A 27492-nucleotide genomic window follows, 5' to 3' on the forward strand; every position below is an offset into this window, starting at 1 on the left:
GAAGAGTTGGGCAAAATATTTCAGACAAATAGTTTAAAAATGCAGTTTCAATTGATCTGAAACAATTTGCAAATTTGCCATGAATGTGCCAAATAGTTTTATCCAGAAATAAAAATTTGGCCTAGAGTCAAAATGACTGAAGGAGGAGAAAGCCACCTCTGACTTTTAGCCCGATGGATTATGGAACTCACCTGGGTGAAGGGAGACCTGGGTTCAAGTCCCTGATTCAGAGCATGGATTCAAACCTATGTCTCCCACATCAGTGCCCTAACCATCAGGCTGCAGAGTTATTCTTACCCACTCTGTCTGGCCCAATGCCTATTAAGGTAGTTTTTACAACATGGAACAGCTTCAAAGGAAGAGATGGAGACAAATCCACCCCAGAATACCCTACCGCTTTGTGGTTAAGGGACCTCTCTTGGGATGGGAGAGAGTCAGGTTCAAATCCAAACTCTGAAGCTGGAGTTAAATCCAGGTCTCCTCTCTCCCAGGTGAATGCCCTAACCACTGGGCTAAAAGTTATAAGGCTGCTGTCTCCTCACCTTTTAAAAATGCCTGTAAATACGTTGTTTCATTAGAACCCAAACTAATTTTTGATTCACTGAAATTTTTGGATTTGATTTGACGCACAATTTTTTATCCAATTTTTCAGATATGCCAGCCTATCAAAAAAGGTGATTCACCCAGATCTACTCCTAATTCCATATTTAGGAGCCTAACTTTAGACTCCTATTTTCTAAAGCTTGGAAATAAAGGAGAAGCTCACCACTTTGAACCTGCTTGAATTGCTCCACATCGGCATTTGGACTAAGAGATTTCTGATGAACATTCCTGTTTGTTCCCAGTACTCTGCTAAGATTTGGTTTAGGCTTAGGAAGTCTGCATCTTGCAAACCTTGGTGTACTATTCACTTTGGGCACAGAGTGATCACTACAAAGAAATAGAAAAACACCATAAAATGTAACTTAACCTTTCCATTCTTTAATGTGTTTGAATTCAGTGTCAAGAAGAAATTAATACCAGCAATGAGGGCCGTAATGGTGGGGGGAGGGGAGGAGGGGAGGCAGCTGGTCCGATGAACAAGAGTAGTGATGGAGTTAGCAGGAAAAATGAACAGGCTGGCAGGAAGAAGAGAAGCAGAAAGACCAGTTGAACTGGGAGAACTTTGAGTGACTGGAGCCTGAGTACAGCTGTAATCATAGTGACCAACAAGGACCAGAACAAGTAGGTTTACAGCAGCTAGGTAACTCAGAATTTTAACTCTGTAACCGAAATCTTTAAAAAAATGTAATATTTTGATTAAATTTAACCTTAAAGTAGAAGTAGGTCATCTAATTTTGAAGGTTTGGGGGTTGATTTTTGGAGGGGTCAATTTGGGTTAAAACAAGCAGGTGAAGTTACACATTAGCACTGTCAGGTTTTGCTTCAATGTAAAGATCTTAAACTTTTGCAGGGAACCTACGTTTGATCATTTTTGCAAGCAGCTAAAAAAATGAACTTTCTAAACAAGTTGACATGATTACCAATTGCATTTTGAAAATAAGTTCATTGAGTTACTTCATTGACTTGAAGTTCATCTTTAAACAATATTCCACAACAGAAAGCAGAGCAGAGCCATGTGCTGCTCTAGCTATGGCAGAAGCCTTTTTTGCTATTAGTTATAGATGTACAGTGGCCACCTGAAAGCCTTTAAGCTGCATGACAAGTGACAGGAAGCAATGAAATTTAAACCACTGGCCTTTGTCTGACCAGTGACACAAAGTCTTCAGAAAAAAAGGCCAGATAAAATAATGGCCAGACATGTGAGGTAAGTTTTAAAATTCATTTTTTCAAGCATATCCTTATTTTAAAATGGGGATTCAGGAATTGGAAGTTGTACATTTCCATCACTCCTATTTTAACCTAAACATAAAGTCCCTATTTAAAAGGGAAGAAAAAAGGACAGGCATCCATATGAAGTGGAACTACATAACCTATGAGCTGTAATAGCTAAAACAAGACTACCTGTCAACCTAAAAGTATGGTGGCAGAAGCTTGAAAGGGGAGCCCTGTCAGAGAATGGATCACTGGGGGGGGGTGGAGATTAAAGAAAAACAGTGAAATTAACCTGCTGGGTGCAGCATCTTCCTTAAAAAAAATTTCTACACTTGCTTCTTTTCCAGAACTTTGGTCCTGTAGAATGACTTTGTTTCCATCCTCTGAGGGAACCAGTTCATTATTAGTAGGTGAAGAAAGTGACTGATTACTTGGGGCCGCATTTTGCTCTGTATTAGGCTGGTTTATGAGGCTATCAGCCACGTGCAATTCATCTTGATCAGGAAACACCTGTGTCCTTCCTTGTTTAAAAATAAAGGCATAATTAAAAAGATGCAAGTTTTATGTCTCCACATGAAGCCATTTACAGGTAGATCAACCATAGGCCTCATTTTGAATAATGGCATTCTACAGAGATACAAATTCAAATCCTGGGTAAAAGCACATCTTGAAGTCTAGATTTTTTGTTGGTTAGAGTGCAAGGATTACCTCTACATATGTTAAAAGTCAACCTAATGCCAGGTTAATAAACAATGATTTAACAGTATAACTAAACAGAATGGAAAACAATTTTTCTGTTTAAAGTAGTAAGACAAAACAGATGATGGACTACTATGGACCACATAAGCCTGGCTCTTCTCCACTGGTCTGACTCATGAGACACTAGTCTCTGTAAGACCTACACAAAACACAAAAAGAATCACAATACAAAAATCTAGGGGACTAATGCTTTTTCTGGATCTCCTCTAGCATATCTTGTCTTTCCAGGTTTATTTTCTAGAGTATAAGCTCTCCAGGGTATAGAGTGACTTGATATTTATGTCTCAGCTGCACCAATCACACTACTGAGCATAACCAGGTTTTGGGGATTCAGGGATAATGAAAATAATCTTAGTACTAGTTTAATACTTTAAAAAAAACAAACAAACCTCTCAAACAAATGCTTTTAATAGATCAAGTTTCATCTCCCAAAAGAGACTGGATGAGGATACCAAATCTTCAACCTTTGAATCACCATTTGTTTTTTGTACAATTTTGTTTTAAAAATTAACAAAAACACTTAGGTGAACAACCTGAGTGTCCTATCAAAGAAAGAACTAATAACTGATCTTTCAATGGATAAAATGTAAGAACAGTAAGAATTCAGTAAGAATTTTCCTAAAGCTTCAGAAGCCAATTGAACCTCTATGAAGAGCTGAAGGCTGAAGTGAAAATTAATTTACTTCCTTTGCCCCCTTGCTACCAGTGACGGTTACATAGTGCTGCAACAGTTCTTTCAATATGGGTGGCAGTGGTGTTGCCATCTATACTGGCTTCTTTTTAAAAAAAAATTTTTTTTGATTCTGCTCCCCCACTCCTCCTCTGCAGTATTGCCAACTGCTGCTAACTCTAAGCAAGAGACCAAACCTGAGAACAAGTTCTGGATCTATCTCAGAAAAGGTAAGACAATAAAATGACCTAGACTTAAATTTTTAAATCATAAAATGATTCATCTGGGTGTATGGTGGCATGAGTACTTTATTAGCCTGAGTCTGAAGTAACTGTAATACATAGCAGTGAACATATCCACATACACACCTGCAAAATCCTTCTTAGTGGTACAAACAGAGGACAGCAGAGAAAAAAAGGTGCTGAATGCCCATTATGTTCAAGAGTCATACTGCCGGTATGAAATGAGTTGATCAGGGCATGTATTCCATGTGATGAGGTACATATCAGTGTTTTGCTGAAAAAGAGCTCTACGCACCTCTGGCGAGCATGTAATGCAGTTGGCAGTATTTTGGCTAGGGGCTGGACCACTTTACCTTGCTAGATAGTGAATCATGGCCCAATGCATCCTCCTGTCTTTCATACTGAACACTAAGGAAGAATCCAGACCTGCTGCTATAGTGACAGGATATGAAGGAAGGGTTATTATGACCTCTACCCAAACCCCAACCCACAAGTGAACCCAAGACACACACAGAAGGATTTGGCAAATAAATAGATCATACCTTGAGTGCTTATTTTTAACTGAAACATTGGATCTCCCATTGCAAGTAATGTCATGGCAGCTTCAGTGCTTCCATCATTAATCCCTGCAAAATTGTTCACATACATGTAAAATCACAAGCACAGTCATTTCCTTAGAAGTTTAACTAAAACATGATCAAAAAGCAGATGTTACTGTCTTTGCTAAATTGAAACAAAACATATTTTTTCAATTTGTTTCCTCTTGGGGATTCCAGATATTAGTAGCAATACTTAACACACATAGTGATGGTCATCCATTAAACTAAAGGTGTTCTACAAACATTGAGTAAGCAGCAGTATTCCCATTTTATAGAGAGGGAAACATGGACAGAGGAAGCAATTTGCTCAGGTCACACAGATGTTTGGGTCTAGACCCAGGTCTTATGACTCATTTCTGTGTCCTATCCACTGGATGACAGTACCTCCCCTTCTTTCATCTTCCACTACTTGGTAACATAGGATACAACATTTCTGCGTTCCAAAGCCATCACACTGAAATAAGCCCATAAACTCCAGTAGGGTTTTGCCTCTTCACTGAAAATGGTTATTTATCTTTAAACAAAGCCATCTCTTAGCAAAGTTTCAAAATGCAATTCTAAAAACCAATGGATCCATTTGGGGCTTTTTGCAATGGGAAAAAAATATTTTACTGTTCTAGGAGCAGACCAGGAAGCAATTTCTGACTCAGTCATGATGTTTCCCTGTTTCCCCCATAGTATGTGCTGGCTGGCAAGTCTGCGAGAGTGATGGTGATTGGTACCAGAGCCATGGATTTGCCCATTTCCGTACCTTCCAGGCATTGTTTCAAGCCCCTGAAAAGGTTGCTTTTCCCCTAGCACAGCTACCAACAGCATGGGTAATCAGTGCATGGGAGTGAGTGGGCACAGGACAGCCACAATCTGGATGTAAGCCAACAGTCTTGTAACTCTTGGTTTGTCTGATGGACCTCACTGAAGAAGTAGTCAGTTAGCACAGTTCCTCCAAAACTATGTATAAGACCTCATCAACTCACGGTTGGCTGGCTTGGTCTATGTTAAGACAGAGGGCCACCCAAAAATAAGTATCAGAGGGGTAGCCGTGTTAGTCTGAATCTGTAAAAAGCAACAGAGGGTCCCGTGGCACCTTTGAGACTAACAGAAGTATTGGGAGCATAAGCTTTCGTGGGTAAGAACCTCACTTCTTCAGATGCAAGTAATGGAAATCTCCAGAGGCAGGTATAAATCAGTATGGAGATAACGAGGTTAGTTCAATCAGGGAGGGCGAGGTGCTCTGCTAGCAGTTGAGGTGTGAACACCAAGGGAGGAGAAACTGCTTCTGTAGTTGGATAGCCATTAACAGTTTTTGTTTAATCCTGATCTGATGGTGTCAAATTTGCAAATGAACTGGAGCTCAGCAGTTTCTCTTTGGAGAAAGAGAAAATAAGTGTCTCTTGTCTCCAAAAATAAGTGTCTCTTGTATTTACCTGTGTCAGTCTCTGGATTTTCATGTGTAGTCACTTCCTTGAAGAAAAGATATAAATGATCTGTCAAATACAGCCAAAATCCCAAATAAAATTAATCTTCAATGTTAACTTAGTCCCCAGTGGCCAATTCTCAACTGCAAAGTTCAGCATGAGCAATCTGCTCTGATTGAATGGAGTTGTACAGCATCAACATTGGACTGACAAAGCCATCTAAAGAAAACTTGCACACTTCCTGCTCATGCCATGCCCATCTATTAAACTATACTATGCCATACTATTACTATCTTACATGGGCTCTGATGTTTAACACTATAAAAATTAAACATACTATATAACCTTAAGCATATTACTAAAAAGGAATGCTTACAATTTGTGAGGCATTCAGATTTTCATCTCTCTGCATCACAGGCTGGACAACCACATTTAAATCATGAGACAGATATTCAGCAGTAGTAATGCAGGGCACATCTGGGACATTCACAGATATTTCAAGCTGCAAAAATCAAAGTTATTCCTATTTATTCAAAACAGAAAGCTGTCTAAAACTTGCAGGAACACAAGAAAATGGCTGTATATGCACATGATATAATACTATTTTCTTCTAAACCAAATATTAAAATTAGTATCTAAAGTAATCTATGATTTTGGGAAAGTGTCTGGATTTAAAGTAAATTATGCCAAATCTGAAATGCTAGCTGCAAATTTGCCAGGCTCTGAAAAGTCATTCCTCCAGAAAACACTTGGGTACAAATGGGCAACAAATTCTATAAGATACCTGTGAATTCAAATCTCAAATAACCTAGAAGAGCTCTATGATTTTAATGTCAAATCACAACATCAGCAAATGACAAAGGATCTGGGATGCTGGTGTAAGTATACAATTTCTTGGTTGGGAAAAACAGCCAGAGTGAAAATGAACATTTTGCCAATAGTCTCTTTCTTGTTTCAAAATCTTTCTGAGATTATCTCAGATAAAACCCTAGCAGGAATACAAAGGATGTTAGAATGTATATGGAATAAAAAAAGATCAAGAGGAAACCCACATCCCAGGTGAGTACCAAGTTCAAGTCCCTGATCTGAATCAATTCAGACTGCCCAAAAATTCAGTGCATGGACTTGAACTCGACAACATATTAAATATGGATGTAGGAGAGACAGGTTCCAGACCCTGCTCTGAATTAGGCTATTCAGGGGGTGTTCTCTCTCACTAATCCTGCAGCTGAGAAACCTTCCTGACAAAAAAGTTTTCCCAAAACTAATACGATTCCTCAAAAAGTTTCCGTTTTGACAAATCAGCATTTTCCAACAACAACAACAAAAAACATTTAGTTGAAAAATTCCTAACCCGCTGGAATTTACCAGTTGACTTGAAAGGGAAAAATACTGTTATGAGCTGGACAAAACCTTGTTATGGACTGAGTTAAAACATTTGTCGAAACTGATTTGTGCACCCACTCTTCACTTAAGATAAGTGTTTCTTACAACTACGGGACCACACCTACAACAAGGCCTAATAGAAACAAGCACCATGTGGGCAAAGGGGGTTCCACTGGGCATTGTGTCCAGGTGGGTGGGTGAGATGGGGTGGTGGAAAGGCAGAACGCACAGAAACTGAGGGTATGTCTACACAGCCGATGTTAAAGCACTACTGTGGAAGCGCCTGAACGTGGCTGGATAGTCGCGGCTCCAGCACTGAGAGAGACCACCCCCACGAGGGGAATAGCCACCAGCACAAGGAGCACAGCTCCCAGCACTGTAGCACTATCTACACTGCCACTTTACAGTGCTGAAACTTGCATTGCTCCGGGGTGTGTTTTTTCACACCCCTAAGCAAAGAAAGATTCAGAGCTGTAAGTGGCAGTGTAGACAAGGCCTGAGAACAGGCAAGAAAACCCAAAGGGGGGGTGGAGAGGGACACAGACAAGCAGCAGCCCGTAAGCACAGTGAGACTGGGAAACACTAGAGAGAGCACTTTTGGGTCTGGCGTTGGCTAAAGAGGCTTGCGGCTGTAAACTATGGTTATATCTATGCTACGGACCTTACAGCAGACAGCTGTACCACTGCAGCTGCATCGGCATAAGGTCTCCTGTGTAGCTGCTCTATGCCAGCGGGAGAGTGCTCTCCCATTGGCATAATTAAACCACCCCCAACAAGAGGCGGTAGCTATGGCGGCTGGAGAGCATCTCCCACCAACACAGTACTTTCCACACTGGCACTTTTGTTGGTGTAACTTATGTCAGTCAGTTTTTTCACACCCCTGACCAACAAAAGTTTTGCTGACAAAAGCGGTAGTGTAGACAAAGCCTAAGGAACTACTTATTTTGTTCTTGGTTCCTTCTGTGTTCAGAGAAACAGTAATTTGTGCATTTTCTGTAAATAAACAAAAATGCATAAAAAAATACCCAAAACCAATTTCTACTCCAAAATGGAACATTCTCAGGGCCCCAAAAGTTTGACTAGTTACTTGAGTTGATAAGGGGCAACAGTACTATGTATTAGAGGTGGAGCTGGTAGAACCGCCTATTATTAAGGCTGTGCAAAATTTCCCATTATAAGACCCGGTTTTCAGTGGCTTATAACTCTGCTAAACTTAATTGTTCCAGATGAAATTTTCCATGCTAGGTGCCTGCCCCAGGCTGAAATTTATTTAGATTTTAGAAGTTTCAGCAAAAATAATTCAGACATTTCAGAGAATGAGATTCGGGAAAAACACAGTTTTGACAGGTTAAAAAAAATAACCATTTTGTTGAGAAGCTCTTATACCTCCACACTTTGAAGCAGGGATTTGAAATTTGGCAAGGACTGCCTTTGAGTCAAGGAAAGGCTTTTTGCTGTTGTACTGAAAACCTGCTCAATTTGGCCAAGCTATAAACTTAAGAAAAATTTCCATCTGCACAGGCTCAGTAGACACTTGCTAGAATCTGGCAGCTAATTTCTCTGAATTGTTCTGTCTGCACTGAGCATGCTCCATTCCCTCAGAGTTCTTGTGCGCCAACCGGACCATGCATCCACCATCCCCACAAAGCAGCTGAGAATGCTCCAGCCCAGTGTTGCAGGGACTGAGCAGGGCTCTCTCTGCAATTGCTTCTCTGGGCTACACAACTGAGAGCTAAGAGAGTCTCTCCTATGCTCTTACTGCTCCTACTCCCAGGCAACTTGGAGAAGGAAACAGTCTGACTTGAATGCAAAGGGAACAAGAGTCAGAGTGGTGGTTTATTTTTTGTGGGTCTGTTTTCATTTTTTTGGAAGGAGGGTGGGGGCGCAAGAAGCCAAAGAAGTGAGGAGAAGAAGGAAGAAGACTTGACTTGCAGAGCAAAACAATTGGCAGCTGTGGTGGAAAGATGACTGACTGGGAGAAGGAGCTGGGGTCAAGTCTGGGAGTGGCTGGGCAAGGAACCTGGGACCAGGACAAGGAGCAAGGGAGCAAGACAGGAAACTGAGCAAAAAAACTAGGATGAAGAGCCAGGGGAGGAGGAGAAACGGGACTGAGATAAGGGCAGGGTGGAAGGGACAAACTAGAAGGGGTCAATGAGGGAGTGGGACAGAAAGGTCCATGACCACTGGAGCACACTTCCCTCCAGAACCTAGAATGGAACCAAAAAGATTCTTGAGTCTCAACATTCTTCTGATGTCAGTAAGTACACGTGAAACCCAGTGACAAAGTGTCTCTCTGTCTCATCTCCCTCTAGTGGTTGGTCCGCGGAGAATGACAGATTACTACTGCTACCAGTTACTCTTAGCTCAAGTGGCAGAGAGTTATGATGTAGCTCTAAAGGTTCCAACCCATGTAAGTGTCAATGGTTTGACATGATAGAATTTGTTTTCTGTGGGTTTTTTTTTTAAAAAGCCTAGAAAAAATAATAATATGTGGTCATGTAATTAAAGATGATTATGGTGAACTTACTCAAGGGGCCCAAATTCAGACTGCACAGGCAACTTTAATTCTAGCATTTTCTAATTTTGGGTGCTTCACTTTGCAACCTTAACATTCTTTTAACAGTTTTTTTTTAGTGCAATACACACATTAATTAGAATGTAAATATGTATAATGTCATGAGACAAGATTGTTATGGTCAGGTATGTTTCTTGAGAGAGCAATCAGAAGAACACAGGTTGCTCTGATTCTGACACTCAAACATGAAATTGAAATGTTTGCATCCATTCTGTCTTAGGCCGCAAGCTTGCAATGTACTCTGCAAAGGTGGATTCCTGTGCTCACAGAGAGCCCAATTGAATGAAACGGGACTCACCCAGAGCCTCCCACACAATACTCATTGCAGGACGGGGCTTTAGGCTAAGTTCCTTGAGCAGCCTGTGCATCTCGTCCAGAACCAAGAACACATGCCACAAATATTAATGCCACTCCACCACCAGTTCATTTGTCAATTAAACAAAACAGAAAAACTGCTGACCCACAACATGTCTGTAAAATAAATTTGCTATTGGTACTACAACTCAAGCAAAGGCAAGTGTGAGAAAAGCTGGTGGCAAAAGGAAAGACTACACTCCAAAAGACCAGAACTCTACAAAACAAGTCAACATGTCATACCTCTTCCATGGTTTCCTCAATCTGGACAGGAATAGGTTTTGGAGATCGAAGACCTACAGGAACAAACACTGGAGCTTTGTTTACTTCTTCTGGTGAAAAACATTCATCTTCATCATCCAGCTCAAATTCATCTGCATCATCTTCATCCTCCTCCTGAGAAGCTCGGAGGGTCACCAAGGTTACCTTTGAACTCCCATGTTCTTTCCCAGATCTCTTGCTGTGGGCCGTTTTCAAGCCTTTGCCTTTGGTGATATTTGGTTTAATCTTTCGACGTGGTTTTCCCTTTTCACAGCGATCAACTTCACATTCAGAGGCAGAAGAAGTTCTTAGCTCAGATACACGTTTTGACAGGCCTGCCTGTTCGGATGACCTTCTAGGCTGCCTTCTAAATGGATATAAAAAAAGAAATTCACTTTTTAGTAAAGTAGCAATATTAAACATAAAAAGGAATTAATGTTACAGTCGCAGTGAACTCACGTGGTAATTGGGATTATGATCAGTGTTGAGACATGATAATTAATTACGATCATACACTGGGAAAAATAAAATCAGTACTTCCCTTGGTCAGCATTCCCATTCCTTTGTGAATGTTCAAAGTACTGATATTGTATTGTGGATATAATTAGTTTCCTTATCTTTTAACTTCAGTCAGAAATTCTGGAAAACTGCTGTGCAGTGAAATTTAAAGGACCTGGTAATTTATGGCAATAGCGAGGAGGGGATTGTTTCTTTTTATTTTGGAGAATCAAGAGTGCGTGCGCGCATGTGTATTTTACAATCTGTGAACCGTTCAGCAGGCAGCTTAGTCAAGAAAGAGCCTATTCTCCACACTGACTTTGCAGGAGAAAGACTCAAGTACAGATGGGTGACAGAAGTGGTCAAGAGTTTTAAGATGAGAATTCCATCCATGAAAAAACATCTGGGGAATAAGTATGAGTGTGCATGCCCACACACCCCCATCCACCCCACATCAGAAGAGTGGGCAAACAGAAAAAGTGAGAAACTTAACTATGGGATCTTAGTTGGGCTAGTATCATTATTAAACCCTTAGTTACTTCACCTTATCAGTTTGTCTGAGGTCTTCTCCTGAGCATAAAGAGGCTGAGAATCTTCCTCTTGTTCTATTTGACTTTCACTCTCCGACAATCTCTCTGGAGACTGGAATTTACAGGACTGCCTGCTCCTTTTAGGAAGCACTGCCTCAATACTGTCTGCAGACTCTTTTTTCCGTGAAACCTCTGTGGAGGATGCAACTTCCACTAAGTTACCAGATGTGTGCTAAATAGACATGAAGACAATGACTTCCAAAGTAAGTTTATATTTGATAATGGACAATGCTATACTAATGGTATTAAGAGTTTTCCATTATCTCTAAATAGCTCCTTTCCAAAAAAAAAGCATTAGTCAAATTAATGAACAAAATCCAAAACTGTAACCTCTGCTTCTTTCTTAGACAACCTTTTTCTAAGCTAACCTGGCTGCCCAGCTGAACCAGAAGAGCACTTGAAATAACTATTGACTACTGCTCCGAGTTGTGTTTTGGGGTTTTTTGTACAGCCGTATAACCCTTCGTACTCAACTTCATGTTACTGCTGCTAATTGCCACACCGGTGGTGGCCCATGTCTAACTACAGCAATCAGGAAGATTGCTCAGGGCCTACACACTTTCTAGATCAGGGATCAGCAACCTTTCAGAAGTGATGTGCCGAGTCTTCATTTATTCACTCTGATTTAAGGTTTCAGGTGCCAGTAATACATTTTAACGTTTTTAGAAGGTCTCTTTCTATAAGTCTATAGTATGTAACTAAAACTATTGTTGTATGTAAAGTAAATAACGTTTTTAAAAACGTTTAAAAAGCTTAATTTAAAATTAAATTAAAATGCAGAGCCCCCTCGGACCAGTGGCCAGGACCCAGGCAGTGTGAGTGCCACTGAAAATCAGCTCGCATGCCACCTTTGGCACGTTGGCCATAGGTTGTCTACACTTGTTCTAGATCCACCTAGGAAGAGGAAACTGCTTGTATTTTCTGACAAAGCAAAGACAGTGGGATTAGGCGAATGAAGGATGGTTTCTTCTCTGCCCTTGCATGAAATGAAGAGAGAATTCTGCAGCAATTTAGATGAAGTAGCTTAAACAGAACAGTAGAATCACAGAAACAGAGGGCTGGAAGGGACCTCATGAAATCATCAGGCCTAGCTCCCTATAAAGGGGCAGGGCCAAGTAAACCTAGACCATCCCTGACAGTTATTTGTCCAAACTGTTCTTAAAATCCTCCACTGAGGGGGATTCCCTTGGAAGGCTAGTTAATACCTGGAATACCTTGATAGTTAGAAAGTTTCTCCCAATATCTAACCTAAATCTCCCTGGCAGCAGATTAAGTCCATTACTTTTGGTCTTATGTTCAGTGGCATGGAGAACAAATGATCACAGTCCTCTTTATTACAGCACTTAACGTATTTGAAGACTTATCAGGTTCCCCCTCAGTTTTCTTTTCTGAAGACTAAACATGCCCAGGTTTTTTGTTTGTTTGTTTTTGTTTTTTTAAAACCTTTCCTCATTCAGACATACCAGAAAGTTTGCCTAGAGCAGAGAGATCCCTACATTAAGTGGCCCCTCCTAGCATTTTGTTGTTGCTGTTTCCTTCAGGAGCTCTGCTGACATAGAACCCTTGAACTTGTTCTTCTGAGATGATGGCAAAAACCCATTAGCCATTGAAGTTCCCTGAGAAACCTTCACCATAAAACCCAGAAAATTATTAGGGGTGAAAGAATAATCTTCACTTTATCCAGTAAATCACAATCTCAACTAGTCATCAGTTGGTTCAGTTCAGTAAGAACATCTCACTTTTTAAACATGTATCAGTAATTGTACATCATCAGCTACAGGCCTTTGGCTGGAATAATTTACAGGCCCAAAAATATTTAGTGAATCTGTCAAACAGCAGGGCTTCTTTTCAGCTTGCTAAGGACTCTCTGCCATGCCCACAGTCTCTTTTAACAAAGTTTTATTGTCCAAATGTATCAAAACAGTCCCACACTCAGCTCACCCTTTACATCTAAGGCTCTCACTGTCTCCCATTCCAGGGGACTCTAGCAATTCTGTTGCTCCTGCTTCCTAGCTCTCTCAGCCAGTTTGACACCCCATCCCCCCGATCTCTCACTGACCCTTTATAGACCCAGATGCAGCCCTGCCCCCTTAATTGGCCCAACTGGCACAGAGGCACCGGACCTATTTCAGTTACAAGGGCAAGCCATGCTGTGACAGAACCATATACTGAGGAGGAAATAAAAAAAGTTTGAGTTGTACATTGCAGACAACTGAAATAGAGTGAAGCATCCTATGTCAGCTCAGTGCTATCCCAGAAATTAAAATAAAAAATAAAAGCCTCAACAGGTTGCCTGAATTATGTAGTTCCACCTTCATTAATATTTAATATATAAGTCACAAAAGACCTTGTGTGCATACATACTGATTTTAAGCAGTTGTGGTTATGAACAGCTGCCTTTATTTGTATTGTTGAGTGTGTAAAAAACACTTATTTACATTTGCAGGTAATTAAATTACGGAATATTTAAGTGAATGAAGTCACTGATGGCAAATCAAAATGTAATGCAGTAAAATATAAAAGATGAAACATTTTCTTTTAAAATACTTCTAAACTATGTAGGCTTTGTGCTCGTTATTTTTACATCTATTCACCACTGGCAATGAGATTCAAAGAACCAATTTAACCCCTGATATCCAGAAAGTAGATTCTGCAAAATCCATAGGTCATAAGAAGAAGAAAGCAGAAGAAAAGAATTCATTCACTGACATAATAGGCTGACCTAGATCTGATGTTCAGTACTTACCAGTAATGAGGTTAGGTTTTCTGATTTTATACCACATGATACCAGACCTTCTTCTGTATTTCTAGCTTCAGTCTTTTCCTCAGTTGTGTTTTCTCCCTCTTCAAGGGCTTCTTTCTTTCTTGTTGCTCTAACTAGGTTTGGCTTTGGCCTCCGTAAATGGCCCCTCACTAGCTGTGCAGGTTTTATAGCACTTGGTTTACTTTCTTCTCCAGAACTGGACCTAGGAAAATATTATGATTGTACATATTAGTAGTCACTGACCATTAAAATAGCTTTTGCAAATCTACTGTACTAGCCTAACTATATGTAACATCTGCACAATGTGAACCAGGAAAAAAAAGTCGACTCCCATAAAGGTTAATCGCATACAGTATTTTAAGAAGTCCACTCAGAGGAAAAGGAAGATATGAAAAGAGAAATTGCCTGCACATCATTTTCAGTGGTGGATGTTTCAGTTTTCTTTTTGGCAGTACTGGCTCTTTTGAGTGCAAGTGGAATATTTTGGGGGGTGGTGCAGGAGAGGACAAGCCACTGTGTGCTCAAGGTGCCCAAAGCTAACCCAAGTGCAAGTCGAGATCCCCCCCCACCCCCGAACAAATAGCGGATGAAAAGATGTCCTATTATCATCATTTGTTTCTCTTGGGACAGAAGAGGGGAAAGTCTTCTCTGATACTAGGGTATTGGTAATGAAGAGTCTGAACTTATTCTATAAAACTGATTTGATGATTCTGAAGATTGGAAAGTTTCTGCAATTAGAAAAAGAAAGAATCCAAGATCTGGCCAAATTAATACAGAGGTACGTGTTACTGATGTAGAGAAAAATCTCATCTTGGCATGATGCACTGTCTAATGACTTAAAGCAAACAACACTGGCCAGTGGAGTAATATTTTATGGCAAACAGAAGCAGGATAACATTGCAGGAATTCAGAAAGTAATCAAATCAGGTTATGAGAAATCTGATGAACTGGATAAAATGAAAGGTTGGCATTCATCCCTACCTCTGATTTTGTTGCTGTCACTATGGCCAAGAGGCTGCCAAGAAGTGGTCCTTCAGTCTGGCTATATTAAGAACTATACAGATTACAAATGACTCTTCAAACACAAGGAATAAATCCTTAAACTACTCAAGGAGGTTGGCAAAATTAATGTAATAGCAATGGTAGCAGATGTCAGGGCTTTGCAGGTCAACATCCCACAAGAGAAGAAATAAGTGAATCTGGATATAGCATGAATACGACTTGTCCTTTTTATATATACACAGTCCTTGATCAGAGGTGGCCACAAATGGCATGCAGACAGTCCCAACTTTCAAAGGCCTAAGCCTAAACATCCATGCCTGGTTCCCACAGAATAACTATGCCTCAAAAAGTGGACTAGTTGGTGACATCGAGGCAGAGAATAAACTTCCTTGCTGCTTGCCACAGCTCCACCAAAGGGACACATACAGGGAAAAACAAACAAACAAACAAAACCAAAGCTAAACAATATTATCAGGGAAATTTTCTTCCAAGATTAAAAATCTGTTCGCACTGCAAGAAAACAAACTTTAAGACTATGTAATGGTGCCACCTGGTGACCCCTGCCATAACCAAAGTTATATATTACTGATAAAGCTTTATAATACTTACAATTTTTAAACATAAATGGCTTAGTACAACAGTGTTTTAAAGACCATTCATTTATGAAATATGAACGTTACCTTTCAGAATAATTCGGAAGCCTGCTCTCAACATCTGTAGACATACAACTCTTTCTTTGATCGCTCTGATTGTTGCAGCTCAAAGATTTCTCAAGGGAGCAAAGTTTTTCTGATTGAATGCTTCTTTTTGGTGAGGTGACCCCACAGGAATCTGAACCAACTTTTTGGGCCAAATCCACTTCAGCCTTTAAATTATTTTAGAATAGCAAAAATATTAATATTAAATATGGTATTTTTAAAGAACAAAAAAGCATTCTGAGTTATTATCCATAAATTAATCTGAATCAGAACTTCTTTCTAAAGGCTTTAAGCATCTTACGGTAACTAGTCATTGCTGCTATTCCTTCAATAAAGACAAGGCAACGTCTAGGACAGGCGTTCTCAAACTAGGGGTTGTGACCCCTCGGGGGTTGTGAGGTCATTACATGGGGGTTGCGAGCTGTCAGCCTCCATTCCAAAACCCCACTTCGCCTCCAGCATTTATAATAGTGTTAAATATTTTTTTTAAAATGTGTTTTTGATGTATTGGGGGGGGGGTCGCACTCACAGGCTTGCTGTATGAAAGGGGTCACCAATACAAAAGTTTGAGAACCACTGGGGAGAATAAAAAACATCCAGTACTCTCCTTTTTGATCAGTTACTAGAGGTCTCTGAATAAAAACATGGCAATAACAAATAGTCTGTAATGTATTTAAAATGCCTGTGCATTTTAAACATCGAGGGTCATGAAAATATCTGAAATTTCAAAATGTCTTTAGTTTTTAGGTAAAGAAACAGGATAAATCTTATCATTTGCTTAATAAACATCTAGGCATTTGTTCTGTGTTCCTGAGTGGTTTATATTAAATTGTAAGTATCATGCATAAGGATAAAAAAATGATTTAATTCATGCCTAGTATGTGGGTTTATTAGCCTACTTAAGCATTTTCTTCATAAAAGCTGCAGATAAAAGACAGGTATCAATAAGCATGAACAAAAAGATCTCAGTAAAATTCTCACTTTTGGAGAGAGATGTACATCAGAATCCCTATGTGGTAAAGGGCTCTCCTCTGCTTTTCCTGTTTCCCCTTCAACTGGAGCAGTAACTTTTTCTGCCACTGGCTCTTCTTTCTTGCCATATGCCCTTCCCAGGTTTGATCTAGCCCTCTGGAACCAACTCCTCATTAGCTGTGCTGGTTTGATAGCACATGGCTTATCTTCTTGGGAACTGGATTTTTCAGTGCCAATGATTTAAAAACAGAAAATGTCACATGGTTACAATTAATGGAACCTGTTACTGCACTCATTGTTAACAGATTTTTTAAAATCAATACTTATACAAAAGAGTTAAATTTTTTTTCCATGCTGTGCCTTTTGGTTTAAGATCAGGAAAATGTGCTCCTTTCGCATTTACAGTTTCTAGTTTTCAGCATTTGGGGAGTAACTCTGAATATGTAACATAGCCAAAGCCCAGTGTCAAGATTTTTCTTACTATTATTTTTCTGCTGTGTGTCATACACATCACTGCTAACTATTTTCATACTACTAGGAAGTAGCCCAAGCCTAAAAAAAGCGATATGAAGGGAATCAACAAATTCTGGCTTTCTAGATACCTAATTTCCAGAATTTAAATATTTAAATCCTGGCTATGCTTGTGTGACAATACTTCTACCTGAATATATCAGTTATATGCAAACCCTTTTTTGATTCTAAGGGTTATGGGTGAGAAGGCCTCATAACTTGGTCTTAAATTGTGACACTAACAATACTTCATGTTAATTCATAATGTCTACTAACAACATTAAGTTGCAATTGTAAATAGAAACTAACAACATGTGCCTTATGCGTCTTAATTTAAAAATAAGAAGTAAACAAATCCATGTATTGCTCCTGTGATGAGAAAGGTAGCAATATTGCCAATAAAAATTTAGAATGTTTGAAATTGTGCAATGATTTAAAAAGCACCACAATGAAAGAAGCACTCCAAAATTTATTTTGTTAGTCCAACCCCTTTGCTTGTAATTGATCAGGAGCTAAGAACCCCAATACCTCAGGTTAATTAGTGCCCTGTTATTTCATTTTTAACATAGAGGTGCATCAATAACAAGAAGGGAAAGTGAGGACATTTCATTATAGCTACTCTGGTTCCAGTGGTACTCAGATTAGGTTTTCAATCTTTCTGAATTTCTTATAAATAAAAGAGAAGAGGTAACAAAGGAGTAATAATTAAGGGCAGGAGCAAGGTATTTGAAAGATGGGGGGTCTCTAGAATCCCACCATTACTACTTTACTTCCCTCCCCTCTCCCCCAATCAAGATACATGTGTCAAGCCAACAGATTCCCCTTGCCTGTGGGTGCTGGAAAAATGTGACTTCCTCTGGAATCCCCAAAAGGAACAACCACATGCATTGTTCCCTGGCTCCAAGGATAGAATGTGTTGCCTTGCAAGTGCTGGCAAAGGCTAAGAAAGTTGTTTTAAAGAATTAGTGTTTCTGCAATGTTAAAAAAGTTTGTAGAATTTCTTGTGGTTTGAAAAAAGATGTATTTAAAGTAAGTATTTTTGGAGGTATTCTTTTTCTATAAGAGGCATAAAACTGTTGAAGATCTATCTATTTTAGTTATTTATGTAATCAGGAACTTTAGTTTTTCTGTTGCTAGCAACACTAATAGGATCAGGGAAACCAGTAACCAAATACATACTTAGTACTTGCATTCACCTAGACTAATAACATAAGAATACATTGGGTCAGAGGAAACAAATAAGGACTTTGCCATTAACAATACTGGAAATCTTATCTGAAAAAACATGCAAATATTAATGTATTAGACATTTATATGCATTTGGAAAAAACTACCATTTGGAAAAGACAAAACTTGGTAGGAAAGAACTTTGAACTCAAATATATACAAGACAGCCCCACAGAGAAACAATATCAAGCACCTGGGCTCAACTAAAGAAAGCCACAGAATAAAAATGTTAGATGCTAGCACTGAAATAAAGGACCAGAGAGAATTGGAAAACATTGGGAAGAAAGGTACTGATACATGCACAGAGATCTTATTTGTACAATAGGTAAATGTTTGCATGAAAAGCTTTCAAACTTGTTTCCTAAACTTCAGCTCACCTGCTTTGTTCATCTGACACATTTTGGTAAATATCAGGCACTGGAGATTCTCCTTCTGGCGTCTGTTTCTCACAACCCAACAACTTATCTCCTGAAGCTTCAGAAGAGACAGCTTCATTTTCACCCTTTGGCTTGTGCTGAAAATATAACTATCATCAATTCTGGTCATGTACTGCAAACAAGTACTAAAATGTCCCATGTTTTAAAATAGGATTGCATTTTATAAAATCACAGAAACTAAGGCTCTCTGTAAATATTAAAATGAAAACTATTTGAGCATGTAATTCCATTAATGAGCAGGCAGAAAAACAATCATAGGACAGAATTTTAAAATTTGAGTGCCCACAGGTAGGCATCTAAATCCATATTTAGGCACCTTAGGGATTTAAGAGCTTAACTATAGACACCCAAGTTTGAAAGTTTTGGGCATGCTGTTTTGCACATAGTGCCTTTCAGAGTATTTCATTGCAAGTTACAAAACCTAAGAATCAGTAAACAAAATGCAGCTAAATATCCTCTATTTTACAGATGCTTAAACAGAGGTAGGAAGGTGCTAAGTGACTTGCCTAAGGTTAACCAGCTTATGGTAAAGTCAGCAGGCATAGTCTAAGGGCTTGTCTATACTTACCGCGCTGGTTCGGCGGCAGGCAATCGAACTTCTGGGTTCGATTTATCGCGTCTAGTCTGGACGCGATAAATCGAACTCAGAAGTGCTCCCCGTCGACTCCGGTAATCCTGCTCGCCGCAAGGAGTACGCGGAGTCGACGGGGGAGCCTGCCTGCCGGGTCTGGACGGGGGTAAGTTCGAACTAAGGTATGTCGACTTCAGCTACGTTATTCACGTAGCTGAAGTTGCGTACCTTAGTTCGATTTGGGGGTTTAGTGTAGACCAAGCCTTACTTCTATGGCAGTAGTGCTGTGCCACTAAAAGCTTAAAAAATAGAATGTAGCTTTGTATGTAAGAACTGATTGTTTCCTGCTGTTCCCTTCCGTGCCTTTCTGGCCTCCCTCACTTAGTTTCCCCAACATGGAGTTTATTTAACCAGGAAGGATGATGCAAAACCCTTATTTTTAAGTAGTTGATATGAGCCCAACCAGGAGTTACTTGATTGTGCCTAATCTTTCCTTCTATTGCAAATCCAACCAAAACCATACCCTTCGTTTTCCATAATAAGGCTTTTATTTATTAAAAATAAATAGATTTTAAAGAGTTCATTGTTGTAATGTCTGTAATAGCTCAACTTGGTAAGGGTTTACCATATTATACCCTCTAAGCTTCAATCTGTTCACTACTTAACTGCTGCATTATACGCCTTTTTGAGAAATATTAAAGAAAATGCCTTGAACTGGTTTACTTGTACTACAACTTACTACAGTGGAGGGGATGCCAGCAGATTCATCTTTTTGCAGAGCTGATTGCTCAACTTCAGTCTTTTTTTCAGTTTCATCCTTTTCTGTTGCTCGTGTTTCTTTCCTTCCAATTGCCCTTCCTATGTTTGGCTTGGGTCTCTGGAATCGGCTCCTCACTAGCTGGGCTGGCTGAAGAGAGGCTGGTTTACTTTCTCCTTGAGAGATGAGTTTGCTGTGGAGCCTGCGAAAAAAGCAACATGATATCTGAAATCCTCTGTAACGCAGAGACATAATACTAGTATTCACAAGTCAGTTACATCTGTATCAATAAAGTCTTTCTGTTCTGTTTTTCTCAAACAGTGCAGATGTTAAACAAATACGATAGCACAGTGGTTCTCAACTGGGAGGCCGTGAACTGGTTTCGGGGGGGACCAAGCAGGGCCAGCACTAGACTTGCTGGGGCCCTGGGTATAAAGCCGAAGCCCCACTACATAGGGCTGATGCCCATGGCCCTGAACACCGCCATGCGGGGCTGAAGCTGAAGCCTGAGCAATGTAACTTTGCAGGAGCCCCTGTGGCATAGGGCACCAGGCAATTACCTGGCTTGCTATCCCCTAACGCCGGCCCTGGCTTTTATATGCAGAAAACCAGTTATTGTGGCACAGGTGGGCCGTGGAGTTTTTATAGCATGTTGGAGGGCCTCAGAAAGAAAAAGGTTGTGAACCTCTGCCATAGCAGATAGTAATTTGAACAAAAAAAATTGCAGTTTCTCTTCATCTCAGCAGAAATTTTGCAGAAGGGCATTAGAGAAGCCTCATTACCTCCATGCATCCATTATAGAATAGTTGTCTTATGTATTAGCTTTGTTTGTAGTGATTTTCAACAGGTCTCCAATACAAAAGCAAATGACTGAGTTTCTGTTATAGCTTAAGTACACTTCAGAAATGGAGGGTGTTCATAAGTCTGAAATGTTCATAACTCTGAACAAAACATTATGGTTGTTCTTTCAAAAGATTGCAACTGAACATTAACTTAATACAGCTTGAAACTTTATTATGCAGGAAGAAAAATGCTGCTTTTAACCATTTTAATTTAAATGAACTGGAGCAGCTAACAGGGGAGTTTTGCAAGGGAGTTCTCTGGGGGAGTGTGAGCAGTGGCTAGAATGCAACATTCTTTAAACTTAAAAGACAAAAACACGCCCTTGATATAAACAAAACAACAACAAAGGAACCAGCTGCAGGAGTAAAAAGAGAATGCAGGCAGAAGTCCAGCAACAGAGTGGCGGCTACCCAGTTTATTGCACCCAATGCAGCATGTATGATTACCTGCCCTATGGGCAGGTGGCGTACGTGTGCATTCGGTGCAAGGAGCTCCTGGCCCTCAGAGACCATGTACGGGCTTTGGAGACCAGAGTGGCTGAACTGGAGGAGCTGAGGGAGACAGAGTGGTACATAGATAAGACTTTCCAGGACACAGTAGAATGGTCCCACCCCCAGTCTGACAGCCTCTGTTCTGTTGAGGAGGATGAAAGTCCCAGGGAAGGAGAGCATCTAACTGGAGCAGAGGTAAACAATGCCATAATTGGGACCCTCCTTCCAGATGATGTTGTGGTATCCTCTTGCACTGAGGATACTTCTCTGGGGGAGGGAACTCCAGCTATTAGAAAGAGACAGGCATTAGTAATGGGCGATTCGATCATTAGAAACAGATAGCTGGGTTTCCGATGACCAGGAGAACCGCATGGTGACTTGCCTGCCTGGTGCAGAGGTTGCAGATCTCTCGAGACATCTAGATAGACTTATGTGTAGTACTGGGAAGGAGCCAGTGGTCATGGTACATGTAGGTACCAGTGACATAGGGAAGGATAGGAGAGAGATCCTGGAAGCCAAATTTAGGCTGCTATGTAAGAGACTGAAATCCAGGACCTCCATGGTAGCGTTCTCTGAGATGTTCCCAGTTCCACACACAGGGCCAGTCAGACAGGCAGAACTGCAGAGTCTCAATGCGTGGATGAGATGATGGTGTAGGGGTTTAGAATTATTAGGAACTGGAGAAACTTTTGGGAAAGGGGGAGCCTATACAGGAAGGATGGGCTCCACCTAAACCAAAATGGAACCAGATTGCTGGCACTTAACATTAAAAAGGTCCGGGGGGTAGCCGTGTTAGTCTGAATCTGTAAAAAGCAACAGAGGGTCCTGTGGCACCTTAGAGACTAACAGAAGTATTGGGAGCATAAGCTTTCATGGAAAAAGCTTATGCTCCCAATACTTCTGTTAGTCTCTAAGGTGCCACAGGACCCTCTGTTGCTTACTAAAAAGGTCGTAGAGCAGATTTTTAAACTAAGAGCTGGGGGAAAGCCGACAGCTGCAGAGGAGCACGAGGTTCGGAAATCCCTTAGGGGAGGATCCATTAATAGAAAAACTTTATGTCCTAGTGAGGACGAAAGGATAGAAAATGATAAAATACAGGAAGGGTCTAATCAGAAACAGCCAAATAAAAAAAGAGTCCCATTCAATTACATTGTGCAACGGCACACGGCTAAAAGGAGACAAGTTTTTAAAGTGCTTATATACCAATGCTAGAAGTCTAAATAATAAAATGGGTGAACCAGAGTGCCTCGTATTAAATGAGGATATTGATATAATAGGCATCACAGAAACTTGGCGGAATGAGGATAATCAATGGGATACAGTAATACTAGGGTACAAAATATATTGGAAGGACAAAACAGGTTGTGCTGGTGGGGGAGAGGCATTATACACCTCTACCCAAAATATAACGCTGTCCTTGGGAGCCAAAAAAATCTTACCGCGTTATAGGTGAAACCGCATTATATTGAACTTGCTTTGATCCGCCGGAGTGCGCAGCCCCGCCCCCCAGGAGCACTGTTTTACCGCGTTATATCAGAATTCATGTTATATCGGGTCGTGTTATATCAGGGTAGAGGTGTATGTGAAAGAAAGCATAGACTCAAATGAAGAAAAATCATAAATGAATCAAACTGTACCATAGAATCTCTATGGATAGAAATTCCATGCTCTAATAAGAAGAATATAGCGGCAGGGATATATTACCAACCACCTGACCAGGATAGCGATAGTGACTATGAAATGCTCAGGGAGATTAGAGAGGCTATTAAAATAAAAAAAATAATAATGAGGGATTTCAATTATCCCCATATTGACTCAGTACATGTCACCTCAAGATGGGATGCAGAGAAAGTTTCTTGACACATTAAATGACTGCTTCTTGGAGCAGCTGGTCCTGGAACCCACCAAAGGAGAGGCAATTCTTGATTTAGTCCTAAGTGGAGCACAGGATCTGGTCCAAGAGGTGAATATAGCTGGACTGCTTGGTAATAGTGACCATAATATAATTAAATTTAATATCTTTGTGGCAGGAAAAACACCACAGTGGCCCAACACTAGCATTTAATTTCAGAAAAGGGAACTACCCAAAAATGAGGAGGTTAGTTAAACAGAAATTAAAGGGTACAATGCCAAAAGTGAAATCTCTGCAAACTACGTGGACACTTTTTAAAGACACCGTAATAGAGACTCAACTTAAATGTATACCCCAAATTAAAAAACATAGTAAGAGAACCAAAAAAGAGCCACCATGGCTAAACAAAGTAAAAGAAGGAGCGAGAGGAAAAAAGGCATCCTTTAAAAAGTGGAAGACAAATCCTAGTGGGGAAAATAGAAAGGAGCATAAACACTGGCAAATGAAGTGTAAAAATACAATTAGGAAGAATTTGAGGAACCGTTAGTGAAAGACTCAAAAAGTAATAGCAAATTTTTATTTTATTTTTTTATTTTATTTTTTTTTAAAAGTACATCAGAAGCAGGAATCCTGCTAAACAACCAGTGGGGCCACTGAACAATCGAGGTGCTAAATGAGCACTCAAGGACAATAAGGCCATTGCGGAGAAACTAAATGAATTTTTTGCATCGGTCTTCATGGCTGAGGATCTGAGGGAGATTCCCAAACCCGGGACCATTCTTTTTAGGTGCCAGATCTCAGGAACTGTCCCAGATTGGGGTATCAATTAGGGGAGGTTTTGGAACAAATTGATACATTAAACACCAATAAGTCACCAGGACCAGATGGCATTCATCCAAGAGTTCTGACGGAACTCAGATGTGAAATTGCAGAACTACTAAACTGTAGTCTGTAACCTATCATTTAAATCAGTTTCTGTACCAGATAACTGGAGGATAGCTAATCTAACGCCAGTTTTTAAAAAGGGCTCCAGAGGTGATCCCAGCAATTACAGGCCTGTACCGGGCAAACTGGTTGAAACTATAATAAAGAACAATATTGTCAGACATACAGATGAACATAATTTGTTGAGGAAGAGTCAACATGGTTTTAGTAAAGGGATTAGCGAGGCATGATTTCTACTAGAATTCTTTGAGGGGGTCAACAAGTATGTGGACCCAGGGGATCCAGTGGATATAGTGTACTTAGATTTTCAGAAAGCCTTTGACAAGGTCGCTCACCAAAGGCTCTTACGGAAAGTAAGTTGCCACGGGATAAGAGGGAAGGTGCTCTCATGGGTTGGTTAAAAGATAGGAAACAAAGGGTAGGTATAAATGGTCAGTTTTCAGAATGGACAGAGGTAAATAGTGGTGTCCCCCAGGGGTCTGTTCTGGGACCAGTCCTATTCAACATATTCATAAATGATCTGGAAAAAGGGGTAAACAGTGAGGTGGCAAAATTTGCAGATGATACAAAATTATTAAAGATAGTTAAGACCCTGGCAAACAGCAAAGAGCTACAAAAGGATCTCTCAAAACTGGGTGACTGGACAACAAAATGACAGATGAAATTTAATGTTGATAAATGCAAAGTAATGCACATTGGAAAGCATAATCCAACCTATACATATAAAATGATGAGGTCTAAATTAGTTGTTACTACTCTAGAAAGAGATCTTGGAGTCACTGTGGATAGTTCTCTGAAAACCTCCACTCAATGTGCAGCGGCAGTCAAAAAAGCGAACAGAATGCTGGGAATAATTAAGAAAGGGATAGATAAGAGGACAGAAAATATCATGTTGCCTCTATATAAATCCATGGTATGCCCACATCTTGCATACTGTGTTCAGATATGGCCAACCCATCTCAAAAAAAGTACATTGGAATTGGAAAAGGTTCAGAAAAGGGCAACCAAAATGTATGGAACAGCTTCCGTATGAGGAGAGATTAACAAGACTTGGACTTGGAAAAGAGACGGCTTGGAAAAGAGACGGCTAAGGGGACATATGACTGAGGTCCATAAAATCATGACTGGTGTAGAGAAAGTAGATAAGGAAGTGTTATTTTACTACTTCTCATAACTCAAGAACTAGGGGTCACCAAATGAAATTAATAGGCAGCAGGTTTAAAACAAATAAAAGGAAGTATTTCTTCACACAACGCAGTCAACCTGTGGAACTCCTTGCCAGAGGATATTATGAAGGCCAAGACCATAACAGGGTTCAAAAAAGAACTAGATAAATTCATGGAGGATAGGTCCATCAATGGCTATTAACCAAAATGAGTAGGAATAAATCTTATCGTGTTATAGGTGAAACCTAGGTCCCTAGCCTCTGTTTGCCAGAAGCTAGGAATGAGTGACAGGGGATGGATCACTTGATGATTACCTGTTCTGTTCATTCCCTCTAGGGCTCCTGGCACTGGCCACTGTCAAAAGACAGGATACTGGACTATATGGACCTTTGGTCTGACCCAGTATGGCCATTCTTATTTTCTTATGAAACAAGCACAGAAACCATTTCCTTACTTTGTCCAACAACAAAAAATTAAACTTTTTTTCTTTTTTTAAGTAGTTTATGTTTAATACAGTACCGTACTTTGCTTTTTTTTTTTTTTGTCCCTGCTGCCTGATTGCATATTTCCAGTTCCAAATGAGATATGTGGTTGACAAGTCACTTCATAACTCTGGTGTTCATAACTCTGAGGTTCTACTGTACATCCAACTTTCATGAAAATGCTGAGGTAAGTCATTCCACTGAAGATATCACATTTACCACCCTGAAGTTAATATATACTCATTCTAAGTTTAGGGTAGAAATAATTCAATTAGTAGACAGTTCAGCATTTACTAGGTAAAAATAAAGAAGTCTGATGTAAAGAGGTACTTCTAGCTAATTTTCTTAGCCAGTTGAAAACCTGGAGACTGATTTAGTTTTGTAACTCCCTCACTATTATTTTCAGAAAATAAAACAAAGGAACAGAACCTTTACCTGGCAGCAACAGCTGAAGTCTTCTCCTGGTTATCTGCAGATGGAGGAGACACATTTTGTTCATCACTCTCAGATCCTGAAAACTTCTTAGGGGACTGAAGGCTTATTGGGGTTGCAAATACTTCCTGAGAGTCTACAGGGTCTTCTTTTTCTAATGACTGCCAGGATGGCATGACTTCACATTTTGCTGCTTTCTAAAAGACACGTTAAGAGTGTAAACATCTGAACTAAAACACTCAAATATATTATGCTACACAATTGAAAAAAATATACTTATAATTTAAGCAGAAGAGACACAAAGTTCATTAAGATTACTATTAAACATTGTCTAAATTTTTCCCATGGCTGTCCAGTGTCCACAAATGAAGAGCCCCAATTTTTGCCCAATACTGAGACATACAGAAATTTAAATGTCTGTCAGCAATAACTGGCATGGGGCCCAACACAACAGCTTAATATTAGAGTCCTGTACTTCAGGGGAATGACCCATGTCTGCTTTAAAACTGAACTGGAGATTACTGTAGATTATTTCTTTGATATTTTATGATAGCACTTTTGTTACATAAGAACATAAGAAAGGCCGTACCGGGTCAGACCAAAGGTCCATCTAGCCCAGTATCCTGTCTACCGACAGTGGCCAATGCCAGGTGCCAAAGAGGGAGTGAACCTAACAGGCAATGATCAAGTGATCTCTCTCCTGCCATCCATCTCCATCCTCTGACAGACAGAGGCTAGGGACACCATTCCTTATCCGTCCTGGCTAATAGCCATTAATGGACTTAACCACCATGAATTTATCCAGTTCTCTTTTAAATTCTGTTATAGTTCTAGCCTTCAGAACCTTCTCAGGTAAGGAGTTCCACAAGTTGACTGTGCGCTGCGTGAAGAATAACTTCTTTGTATTTGTTTTAAACCTGCTGCCTATTAATTTCATTTGATGACCCCTAGTTCTTGTATTATCGGAATAAGTAAATAACTTTTCCTTATCCACTTTCTCCACATCACTCATGATTTTATATACCTCTATCATATCCCCCCTTAATCTCCTCTTTTCCAAGCTGAAGAGTCCTAGCCTCTTTAATCTCTCCTCATATGGGACCCGTTCCAAACCCCTAATCATTTTAGTTGCCCTTTTCTGAACCTTTTCTAGTGCCAGTATATCTTTTTTGAGATGAG

At 40.0% G+C, this 27492-nt stretch overlaps 1 protein-coding gene across 3 annotated transcripts in view; it reads right to left on the minus strand.

Moving 5' to 3' along the window:
• Nucleotides 1-27492, minus strand: part of BDP1 (B double prime 1, subunit of RNA polymerase III transcription initiation factor IIIB) — a 90985-nt gene that overhangs the window by 24139 nt on the left and 39354 nt on the right. For all 3 annotated transcript variants that reach the window (XM_034773648.1, XM_034773647.1, XM_034773649.1), the window contains 13 exons: nt 26317-26510; nt 20085-20304; nt 18715-18851; nt 16610-16817; nt 15611-15795; nt 13911-14130; nt 11119-11336; nt 10059-10443; nt 5877-6002; nt 5510-5546; nt 4029-4112; nt 2108-2336; nt 767-930 (listed from right to left, as the gene is read on the minus strand). In XM_034773648.1, coding sequence (XP_034629539.1) covers nt 767-930; nt 2108-2336; nt 4029-4112; nt 5510-5546; nt 5877-6002; nt 10059-10443; nt 11119-11336; nt 13911-14130; nt 15611-15795; nt 16610-16817; nt 18715-18851; nt 20085-20304; nt 26317-26510 — 2407 coding nt within the window. The remainder of the gene's footprint in view (nt 1-766; nt 931-2107; nt 2337-4028; nt 4113-5509; nt 5547-5876; nt 6003-10058; nt 10444-11118; nt 11337-13910; nt 14131-15610; nt 15796-16609; nt 16818-18714; nt 18852-20084; nt 20305-26316; nt 26511-27492) is intronic.

Source organism: Trachemys scripta, chromosome 6 (assembly GCF_013100865.1).
Source record: "Trachemys scripta elegans isolate TJP31775 chromosome 6, CAS_Tse_1.0, whole genome shotgun sequence".
Lineage (NCBI taxonomy): Eukaryota > Metazoa > Chordata > Testudines > Emydidae > Trachemys > Trachemys scripta.